Genomic DNA, 12,133 nt, shown 5'->3' with positions numbered 1-12,133 from the left:
AATTCTTAAACATATGTACCTGTGAATCGAATAATGCATTGGTTGTTTGAACCTGATGGATATGAATAAAGCTATAGCCTACTTTCAAGTTTAAATTAGGAACAATTTTAAATAACAACAATTAAATTAGGGCAAAGTTACGTTGTGCAGGTCATTACGGCACACACGGTTGGTAAAACACAAATGTTTGCGATATACACCATAATCCGAGACGGTTCACAGAGAGGAAACGTGTACAAGCATGCACACAGTTTGCAGTTGCAAAGCATGTGTGATGTCAGACACTATCACATACAGTGCGGGAAACCTAAATGTGTGTGATTATCTACCTATTGTACACGGTTTATAATCCTGAACTGTTTGTGATGTGCCAGGCATCGTAAAACTCCCGTGCGTGGAATCTGCCTGGAAAGCTCCCGTGCCTGGAATCTGCCTGGCTTTAGGTAAAACCACAAAACTCCGACTGCGATGGCAATGCGAGCACAAACGAGTAGCAAGGATGAAGCGTTTGGGATATTCGAGATATCGGAAACAGTTATATAGGGACAACTGTATGCATAAGGCTCCCTATCCCCGACGGTTTCTGGGTCGTGTGGGAAGGACCCCCCCTATCGCCCACACTCACTTGGCGACGGTTCCAAATGCCATCGCGGAAAGGGGTTAAAAACCGTTTGTATAGCACCGACGCGCACCAGTGAAAGATAAACATCACATACAATCAATATGTGACATGATATGGCCAATATCTTCTTGTGCTTTTGATCTCCATCTCCAAAGCACCAACATGATCTCCAGCATTACCGGCATGACACCATGATCTCCATCATCTCCGAGGTGTCGTCATTTGGTTGTCTCCACCAACTATTGTTTCTACAACTATTGCTAACTCATAGCAATAAAGTAAAGCAATTACATGGTGTTTAATGGGATTGACACGCAGGTCATACAATAAATTAAGACAACTCTATTGCTCCTATCGGTTGTTGTACTCATCGACATGCAAGTTGTGAACTTATTACAAAACATGATCATCTCATACATCACATACATCAAATCACGTCAGGGCCATAGCACATCACATCACATGCCCTACAAAACAAGTTAGATGCCCTCTACTTTGTTGTTGCGCTTTTCTTAATAATAGGGCCTGGGGATTACTTGGAAGTTTTACATGGCTTCTAGGGGAAATCTAATAAGAACCGTTCTTATCTACGCAAAGTCACAACAGTGATATACAAGTTGCCTTTTAACCTTCTACAAGGACCGCCCTTGTCAAATCACATTCAACCAAAGTGGGGGAAACAGACACCCGCCAGCTACTTTATCCAACACAAGTTGCATGCCAATTGTGGAACCGGTCTCTTGTGCGAGGACAAGTAAAGTTGGTCCGGGCCACTTCATCCCACAATACCGCCGAATCCAAAATAACAAGGTAGGTAAGCAATCTGAACATCAACGCCCACAACCAATTTGTGTTCTACTCATGCATAACATCTACGCATAGACCTAGCTCTGATACCATTGATGGGGAACGTTGCATGGAAAACAAATTTTTTTCTTACAAAACACCCAAGATCTATTCTATGTAGATGCTAGCAATGAGAGGGAGAGGCTACATACCCTTGTAGTCAGAAATCTTTAACAATCTAATGATCGTGGTTGGAGTAGTCGTACTCCCTTTGCGATCCAACGCCGAACGGACTGCACCTCCGAGATGTGCACACGTATGGCTCGGTGACGTTTCCTCCTTGATCCAACAAGGGAGGGTGGAGAGGTAGATGGTATCTAGGCCAGCATGATAGCATGGTGGCGGTGGCGGAACAAAGACAGGGTTGGGGAGGCTGGTGGCTTGGTCTCCAAGCCCCTAGGGTCGTTAGTCAAAGGGGGGGGGAGGAAATCCCCTCCTTTCCTTCCCCACCGATCCCTATCCCCCTTTTTGGGATCTTGATCCTATCCCTTCGGATGTGACCTTATTCCTTTTAGGGGGGACCTTGGTGCACCTAGACCAGGGGTGTGGGGCCTTACCCCACTACCCACGTCCATGTGGGCCCCCATGTAGGTGGGCCCCACTCCGGAACCTTCTAGAACCTTCTCGGTACAATACCGAAAAAATGGGAAATTTACCGGAACCCTGAAAACCACTTTCCATATATAAATCTTTGCCCGCGGACCATTCTGGAGGTCCTCGTGATGTCCCGGATCTCATCTGGGACTCTGAACTACTTTCAAACTTCACCATATCAATATCCCAATACTACCCTAGCGTTATCAAACATTAAGTGTGTGACCCTACTGGTTCGAGAACATGCAGACATGACCGAGAGACACCTCTTTGATCAATAATCAATAGCAGGACCTGGATGCCCATATTGATTCCCACATATTCAATGAAGATCTTTATCGGTTTGAACCAAGATGTCGAGGATTCAGTTAATCTCGTATACAATTCCCTTTTTCTGCCGATATGTTACTTGCGCGAGATTCAGTCGTCGGTATCTATCTGCATACCTAGTTCAATCTCGTTACCAGCAAGTCTCTTTACTCATTCTATAATACAAGATCCCCGTGACTAAACTCATAGTCACATGCTTGCAAGCTATTCACGTGTTGTATTACTGAGAGGGCCCAGAGATATCTCTCCGTCGCACGAAGCAACAATACCCAGTCTCGATCCATGCAACGCAATGAACCCAGTTACGAAGTGACGTTTTATACCCAAAAAGTATTCTTCCGGCATTTAGGAGTGGCATGATCTCATGGTCTAAGGAACAGATACTTGACATGAAGAAACTATAGCAAATAAACTAAGTGATATGATCTGATGCTAAGCTTAAGGTTGGGTCTGTCCATCACGTCATTCTCCTAATGATGTGATCCCATTATTGAATGAGAACTTATGTCTATGGTTAGGAAACCTTAACCATATTTAATCAACGAGCTAGTCTAGTAGAGGCTCACTAGGGACACTGTATTCGTTTATGTATCCACACATGTATTTAAGTTTTCGATCAATACAATTGTAGCATGGATAATAAAAATTTATCAATAACAAGGAAATATGATAATAAAATCTTTATTATTGCCTCTAGGGCATAGCTTACGCCATACTGGAAGTGTAGTGTCCTTCGTGGACCGTTTCTTCAGGGAATCTCGCAACCAAGATCCTTGGGATCTTAGAACCTTCGTGAGTCAGATCCTCCCTCAATGTGGATGTAAGATAGCACTAACTATTCGAACCATGGGAAAAATCTTCACAGAGCCAATCAGTGTTTGCATATCGCTAACTGAACTTGTTTAATTTCATGTGTATGTCTCTACTTTACACTACCCATACTCCTATGGACTTACATGTGTATGGTGCTTGATAAATACCTAGAAAATCCTAAAATTGCTAAGACAATTTAATTTTGGGAAATGAGTCCAGCTTTTGTCTTGGTAGTCTATGCACACCCCGCGATCTAGACATACTTATTGATCCTACATCAAGGGGAGTGCTGGCCTTGTAGCTCAATAGTGGGCCGCTACTCTCAAGTAGCGGTGTCGTACTCTACTCGGGGCTCAACTTGTAAAGGGAAGAAAAAAACACCGACCAGAGATGCTTATCATCCATACATTACAATGCACATCCAAGATGCATGTCATGACATGTTAATGGTGTTGAATTGATCTAATGCATCAAGGATCAATTTAATTGTAGTGGAATTGAGAAAAATATATCAATTCCAATCTCCAAACTGTATAGATAAAAAACTATTTCATGTTTTGCACTAAACATCAATTTTAAGTTGCTTTAACATGCGTGATCATGGCATAAATATAAGGGAAAACTTTGTTTTTGCCACTCTAGATTACGCCTACTTTTCTTATGCCACTCTAGAATTTGACATATCACTTTTGCCACTCTTAGTTTTTGACAATACATTACAAATGCCATTCCGTGGCAAAAGCAACAACTTTTCATTTTACTTTTGCCACTCTTAGATTTTGACAATGTGTCACAATTGCCACTCTAAAATTATTGTTTTTTCCATGGAATGGTAATTGCGATGTATTGTCAAAAACTAAGAGTGACAAAAGTGAAATGTGAAATTCTAGAGTGGTCAAAAGCTAGAGTGGCAAAAACAAATTTTTCCCTAATTAGAAAGGGTGCGTTTTTACGAAATCTTTAATATTACACATATTTTTAGGAGCTATGGTTCAAGAGTAATCAATTCTTGTAGTTTGAAGAGATATTTATGGAAATTCTAAATTCAAATATTCCTAGAAATACTTCTTTTAGTAATAGTGTGCTAGTCGTAGTTACTGACTGCCGGGCTCAGTCAATGCCTACGTAAACAGTGATCAAACTGACGCGTGGGACTCTTCTGTCGGATGCAAGGGGGCAAGGGGGGGGGGGGGTGAGAGACCCCCAAATGATGGCCTTGTCCCTTGGCAGCGATCATGTATTCACTATTTTATTGGCGTTTGCAATTGATCGTAACTTGCTTCACCCACCTAATCCTTCGGCCTCTGTTATTAATGTAAAACCAGAGCCCATGTACAACCCATTTTGCAGGCTAAATGTACAAAATCCACGTAAGAAGAATGCTAAGCACTAGTTTGTTGCAGCACAAAATCCATGTAAGCTTGAGCCCATGTACAACCATCGTGGTCCACTGAAAAACCAGACTATCATGGAAGACAAAAAGACCTGTTTGTTGCATCGAGCACACACATATCGTTGCTGATATGCTAATCTCTTTGTTTCCAAACTGCCAGGGACTGTTGGCCTGTTGTGATCGAGACCGACGCTGCTGTGATCGGATCTTTCCATTGTGCGGTCGCCGCCATCCAGAAGTGGAGAAAGGAAGGGGATGCCGACATAGGCAGATGCCGATCTACGGACCACGGACACACTGGCAGGTAGGACGCGCAGATGAGCGGCAACAACACGAGGGGAAAAGGTATTTTTTTTCAGATCATATTAGCTCGCGCCTTTACAAATTACAGAAGTATAATCATACATACTATAGGCATTAAGAATTAATTATAACATTTCCATTTTTTGTGCTTTTATAGATATGAACATGAAGAGATCCGAATCGATACATAAATGTTTCAAACGACTTGGTTCAAGCTCTCAACCATCGAAGCATGATGCTACCATGAAATCTTGTGAAGGGAAGCAGCCTAATCCTAACAAAGGTAAGAAAAAATTATTTAATTCCAAACATTCAGAATTTATTAATACATGGTGTCGAATAATTATTCCCCATTGATTGCATCAGGTGGTTAATGTTCCTTGCATGTCCCTTTAGAGAAAACGGTGAATATGAGGATTCCAAGAACCAAGATGCCAGAGCATAATTTAATTGATATGCAGGCTATTCATTAAAATAAAATCCACTAACAAAATTTCACGAATCTACATCTCTTGTGTCATGGTTTTTCTATTAGTGCTCAGATTTTCTACCTCTTTTCCCTCCTATAAGAATTAGTGGAAACGGGTTAACCTACGGGGAAAAAAAATCTCTTGTGCCATTGTCTTCGCCTCCCATGGTCAAATCCTTGCTCTGTCCCTGGTTCTATGATTACCAATCCCTTAAAAGAAATATTACTCAACTAATTAACCAAGTGGTGCCGGTTGTCAGTGACATGGGAGTGTGATTAACGCTAGTCTAATTGCACCACATCGGCGGCTTAATGACGACGAGCCAGTGAAGGTCAGAGGGCTAGGAGGAGGGAATAGGGGTCCTCGGAGCCCCAAGAGCTCGAGCATGTGCTTGACATCGGCATGCGCGAGCTCTAGCTAAGGCGACAATTAGCTCTGGCCATGGTGGCATCCCTAGCTATGACATGCTACGGTGCTGGGAAATAGCGGGAAAGGGAGGAGGGGCTCACAAGGAGACGGGTAGCTCAGCAAGTTCGAGGGTGCGTCCGCGATGGCGATCCTCGGTGGCCAGCGGGGAAGATGATATCGAGGGGACGACTCGGGGCAGCTCCGGCCGATAAGATCAATGAAGATAGCGAAGACGTCACGGTGATCCCGATGGACAAAGTCTCGAGGCCAGGCCTGGCCAGTGGCCACGTAAACGACTAACGACGACGGTAACTTAGATAGAGCGTCAGAATATCACGATGGAGAGAGGGTGAGGGATCGGAGAGAGGGGGAAAGGTGCGGGCGATGTGGCAATCTTATCCCATGCCTCTGCGGTGCTGGGGAAGTAGGAGGTGGCACGAAGCAGCGGGCGCACACGCTTGGTGGCCGCCTCGCACGAGATTGAAGATGGTCCTGTCCCTTGTGCGCAGAGCTGGGATGGCTGGACTGCACAATGCTACATTGAAGTTTCCTTTTGTTCTCCGTTTTAAATAAGTGGATGTTTTTTAGGGTAATAAGTGGGTGTTGTTTTTAAATCTTTTGGAGATTCCAAACAACACCAAGTATTCCGAGAATATTCATGTGCGAAGCTATGGATCATTCCAAGATCACATAATAATTTTCAGAAATTTTGGGTTTATATTATTGCCTTTTAGATACAAACTAAATTAAAATACAATGTGGATTAAATTCAAAGCCCAAAAGTAATTCCTTTTAAATCCAAAAATTTAGGGTGGACCCACATATATACATACGAGTTCATGCCTAAACCTTATAGTTTTGAGAAGGGCATTCTGCGTACATTGAGCAAAGTTTGGGAGTTCTTGCCCTTTAACATCGTTGCTTTGAATTATCTCAATTTCAAGTTTTATTGGAATTAAACATGATGGCATGCAATGGTTTTGCTGCTAGGCTAATACATTATCATTAACTAGAGTTGTGACATGTTTATTTTCAATTTTAGTTCTCCTATTATTACTTTAAATATTCATATTCTGTTCTCACTGAAATATATTGCATAATATTTCGACCGTGGATATCATCCACTCCATCGGTTCACAAACATAAGATGTTTTGACTTCTTTTTTCTTGAATCTATGTAGACATATTTAATGTTTGTTCACTTATTTCAGTTCGTATGTAGTCCATATTAAAATATCCGAAGCATCTTAAAATTTTGAAGGAATGAAGTAGTTAGCTAAAAAAAGTTGTATGTGTCAATTTTTTTAATCATTTTTTGCAGGTGAATCTTTTTTTATCAATTACAGTTGGGTAGTTACAAAACGTTTCCCTCCTTACTCCTCCTACAAGCAACTCTTGCATTTGGCTTTCTCGGCCTCCTCCTGCCGGCAGCTGTACCGATCTATACTTTATACTGTCATGATGTTTGAGGAATAGAACAAAAGTTTGTAAATAAAATAAAATAAAATAGGACAGAATGTTTCCACGAGAAAAAAGCGGTATGTTCCTACATTCCTGACCTCCATCGCACGGATGGAACAGAACAGCTTTGCTGAATAATCTTCGCTGGCACCGGAACCCTCTTGCTAAGAAGTCCCTCATCTCGAAAAAACCCACACAGCGGGCTAAGAAAAAGGGGGAAAACAGAGTTGAGGAAGAAACGAGGCATGGCGCAGCAGCTGCTGCTTCTCCTACCCGCGCCTTCGGGGACGTTCTCGAAGCCACTCCCTTCCCCTGCCCCCTCCCTGCCCCGGCGCCATGTCCCCTCCATCTCCATCACACGCCGATTAGTGGCGGGAGTCGCCGCCGCGCGCCGCGACCTGCTCCGCTGCGGAATGCGGCGCTCAGGTGAGCCCTCCTCTTCTTCCTTGCTCCTAAGACGTAAGCAGATTGCAGCTGTGTGAATTGTTCTCTGAGTGTTTTTTCTTTTTCTTTTGTCTTTGGACATGTGATCAGATTTGGTGTCCGAATTGGAGCTCGCCAAGGACAAGAAGCAGCAGGGTGGTCGTGCCAATGCCATATTCTGGATCTTGCTGCTTAATTTTGGACTCTATGTTGCAGACCACTTGTTACAGGTACCATTGCAATCTCTTGGCTATTTCAATGTGCAGAAATCCATGTAGGCCCTCGAGAACTGGCGTTCTATGCTAGTATAGTAGAACATCTGCATAAACCAGAGTGATGGGAGATGTACTGTACGAGTTGTTGAATTATGTATTTCAATCAAATTGGCCATAAGTACTATGGGTGTTCAATTGCAAGAACACCCTGAAGAAATGAACAATGGCACAGACAATGATGTGAACTTGTGATCATAATTTTTTAATTCAATACTGAATTTATCTTCAAATTACTGAATTTATATCCCAAACATTATGAACGTGTGTCTACTATTTATATTACTATGTGAGATACATTACTATTTGGATGAAAATTGAGGAAATTTTTTTACTTGTTGATATTTGTTACCTTTGCTTTGCATTTCAGATCCGGCAGATAAAGTCACTCTACCTGTACCATGCATTCCCTTCTTGGTATCAGTTTGTGACATCAACGTTTTGCCATGCTAACTGGTCAGTTTGACTTGTTGTTGCGAATTGCATTTTATATAGTGATCTAAAACGCCTTATACAGTATTAGTTTACCGCGGGAGTAGTACTAACAAACTATTGTACTGTTATATCAGTAACTGTAACTGTTTAACATTCTTTCGTTGCAATGTATAATTTTCACTCATTCAGTTATCTGTAATCCATTACAGGAACCACCTTTCAAGCAATCTGTTCTTTGTGTACATTTTTGGTGAGTTTGGTACCTGAAGCAATGCTTTGCTTGATGCTTGTAGTTTTGTTAAAGGATGCCTAGTTATCATCTAAATATACAGGGAAGCTTGTGGAAGAGGAGGAAGGTAACTTCGCACTGTGGATGTCTTATATTTTGACCGGTGCTGGAGCAAACTTGATTTCATGGTTAGTTCTTCCAACGTCATCTGTGTCGCTTGGAGCATCTGGGGCTGTTTTTGGCCTTTTCACAATTAGTGTACTAGTAAAGGTGATTATACCTAATCTTGATCTGTTCCAGAGTATTTCTTTGGATGAGCACTAATCTCATATAATTTTTTTCCAATCTTTGTGTTGCTCCTTTATTGCAACAGATGTCCTGGGACTGGAGAAAGATTCTTGAGGTCCTTATCCTTGGTCAATTTGTTGTTGACAAGGTAAATACTACACTATCTTGCGGGGAATCCTCTATTTGTTGTTGCCTGACTCGACATTTATTTGTTGAACATATCTTAGTTACAGCGATGAAATAAATACATCTGCAGGTGGGGTTGTTCACTGCCGCCTATTCATTGTATTACTCCCTAAATATTCATAGTTCCATTTCCCTTCAAGGGAAAACCTCTGAAAGAATTTCCATATTGACCTTGGATTTTTACTGAAAAAAGAGACAGTGTTATCAACTATCACAAAATTACAATCCTTAAAATTCATCATACATTCACAATGTCACAAATCACTAGTTTACAGGACAAACCATCCAGGATTGATGTTCTCTTAAAAAAAGGATTGCCATGTTTTCCCGCCCATCATGACTAGAAATACTCGGATATATTTCTAGATAATGAAATGCTAGGATATTTGACAGTAGGGACCACAGGAATGATCGATTATAAGTTCATATGCAGATGAACTGATTCCTGCAGACTTCCTGAATTCTAAACAGGCATTTGATGTTTACGTATTTATTTACTACTACCTTTGTACCAAAATATAAGACGTTTTTGTTGGCTAAACTAGCCTACAAAAACATCTTATATTTTGATATGGAGGGAGTATTTTGCTAATTTGTATACCAAAGGGGAGTCTTGGCGCAGCAGTAAAATTGTTGCCCTGTGACCATGAGGTCATGGGTTTGAGTCCCGGAAAAGTGGTAGGACCCTGCGCAAGCGGGAGCTAGGTGCACTGGGCTGCCTTTTTTTGTGTATACCAAGCAGACACTCTTGATTAACCCCTGTTTTGCTCTTACAGGTCATGGAAGCTGCACGTGCAACTACCATAACAGGCGCCGCACTTCAAGTAAACAACATTGCCCATGTCTCGGGTGCTTTGATTGGTGCTGCGCTAGTATTTGTGATCAACAGAATCCCCTTATCATCTAATGATGATAACCCAAAGGCTTCAAAGGATAACAAGGACAAAAGAAGTTAATTTAACCTAGAGCTGCCATGCTAACACACTATATCGTTCATTACAATTTTTCTTCTTCAAATGGACTACTCATTGTGTCCACATTCATACGTAGTTCTGATTTCTGTTGGAAAAAAAAAGGATAAAAGACAACATCCCATAGAGGTTCTACTGGAAATCATCACACTTGTAGTGTAAGGTTCATTTCTGTACCTTTGTAACAATGTATCGAAAAGCTAAAATATTTCTGGAGTCAGACTCGGTAGCAATTCATGATTTATAGCTCACATCCGGTTGGTTGATATGGAGAATGTTTGGTTACATGCACCGCTTTTTGCCTCCTTGCATCTGTTACCCATTTAGGTCTGGCTGAGTTTATGCAGGGTAAAAATCATGTTCTCCATGTTGTTTGGTAGGCTGCATATAGGATGGCTGTATTGGGGAAGCAATTTTTTTTGCGGTGTTTGGTGGGTCCACTTAGCTGGTTGATGCACTGTACGGTGTTTGGTTGCATATACTGAACATCATTAAGAGTTAACAATTACACATGACACACAGAATTATCCTAGAGCGTCTCAGCGACTGCGGTGCATGGTGGCCGCGGCGCCGCGTCCAACGTGATGAGCACGCAGTCACAGGCGAGCATCCTGCCGGCGGCGCATCGAACCAGTTGCGAGTTGTCACCGCAGGGAAGTCTACGACGAGGGCGTCGAGGTAGAGGTTGGGGAGGAGAAGTGCAGTGTGCGCATGCTGACGGTGTTAGTGTACTAGGCCGCGGGGTGAGGAGGCCGAGAGGAAAGACGCGGGTGGCAGTGAAGTCTGACGAGGCACAGAGGAAGCGGTGCAATGCGACGTGTTGGGTGGTGTTCGTGAAGTCTGACGAGGCGCCGGCCTGGGTCCTCACGGACCCCATCCTCGTGGAGGCCTGGGCCCACGACCTGTCGGTGACCGTCGCAGAGACGGGCGCGAGGCGACTACGTCGCCTTGCCAGGGAGTTCGCCAAGATTAAGGAGGAGTGGTCGCTCGGCGACACCTCCTTGCCGCCGACAGGGGCAAGGGCAAGTGATGTAGGGTGGAACCCTAGGGGCCGATCTTTCACCGTTTGGAGGGGGATTCCTGAAGAACACGAAGAACACACTGAGAACACAAGGGGAAACACTCAAATTGACTTGATCCAATCACACATGTGCTAGATCCACATACACAAAGAGGTCACAAAGATCCAAGGACAACAAAGGAGGATACACATTAGGTAGTTCATCCCAATCCGCGAGGAGATGGGGTCTTGAATCCACAAGGGGATCTTCCCTAGACGCGGTATTGAATCCACTTGGGGGATCTTCTCCTAGGAGGCCTTTGGTCTCCAATGGAGTTGGGGTACAAGTGGATGAGCAAAGCTCTATCTCCAAAATGAGCTATCACAATGCTAACGCTAAAACGATGGAGGAGGAAGAGCATATATAGTCTAGGGGGTGAAGGGATACATGGGCTTCGCCCCATTACTGTTCGTAGACAGGGGGCCGGATGCCCGAGCCTTCGAGGAGGGGCCGGATGTCTGGGCCATGGGGGGCGGATGTCCAGGGACGGTGTGGGCAGGCCTCGGGTACGTTCTGTGAAGGAGAGGCCAGATTTTCGGGGCTGGGCTGGATGTTCGGGCTGCTCGGGTCGGATGCCCGGTGCCTGTAGGTGCTCCTCGGCTGGACTGCTGCTGTGGTTGCTGGCTTCAGGGGCCGGATGTCCGGGCCAGGGGCTGGATGTGCGGGTCCTGGGAACTTTCTCTGGTTCCTTTCGTTGCTCCTCTTCATATGTGCACTTGGGGACTTGTCCATCATCACGAGCATCTCCAAGGGGGTGTTATTCATACCTAATAATACATAGTGTTCCGGCTTTAGGTAGTAGCCATGTCTCATCTGGGTCATATGGAATATCACTAAGGAGAGATGTCACCTCGGTCTCGAGAGCTCTTGCATGTGCTCATGTCATCGGCCCACTTGGCACTTGGTGAGACGTCGGTAGGTCCATGGGGATGACCATAGGATGCTCTGCATCATCTCCCCCCCTTGGGAAAGACCCGACCTCGGATTGAAAACCTCATCACCATGGTAGGGAGAGAGATCCTTGACGT

The 12,133-nt window shown here is 43.7% G+C and overlaps 1 protein-coding gene and 1 long non-coding RNA gene across 2 annotated transcripts; one reads left to right on the top strand and one right to left on the bottom strand.

The window, feature by feature from the left end:
- Positions 1-5,079: 5,079 nt before the first annotated feature.
- Positions 5,080-5,991, bottom strand: LOC123497175 (uncharacterized). Its single transcript, XR_006670802.2, has 2 exons — positions 5,881-5,991; positions 5,080-5,175 (listed from the first exon to the last, which is right to left on the bottom strand). It is a non-coding gene; the product is annotated as an uncharacterized lncRNA (long non-coding RNA).
- A 1,351-nt stretch (positions 5,992-7,342) lies between these two features.
- LOC109759517 (rhomboid-like protein 11, chloroplastic) lies at positions 7,343-10,264 on the top strand. The gene is made up of 7 exons (XM_020318341.4): positions 7,343-7,666; positions 7,775-7,893; positions 8,306-8,391; positions 8,580-8,620; positions 8,703-8,869; positions 8,973-9,035; positions 9,850-10,264. Exons 1-7 carry the CDS (start codon positions 7,486-7,488, stop codon positions 10,027-10,029), a joined length of 837 nt encoding a protein of 278 aa, XP_020173930.1. The 5' UTR covers positions 7,343-7,485; the 3' UTR covers positions 10,030-10,264.
- The last annotated feature ends 1,869 nt before the right edge of the window (positions 10,265-12,133 follow it).

The sequence above is a fragment of the Aegilops tauschii genome, chromosome 1 (genome assembly GCF_002575655.3).
Source record: "Aegilops tauschii subsp. strangulata cultivar AL8/78 chromosome 1, Aet v6.0, whole genome shotgun sequence".
NCBI classification, from domain to species: domain Eukaryota; kingdom Viridiplantae; phylum Streptophyta; class Magnoliopsida; order Poales; family Poaceae; genus Aegilops; species Aegilops tauschii.
The sequence above is the reverse complement of the archived record's forward strand: the minus strand, read 5'-3'. Positions and strand labels throughout refer to the sequence as shown.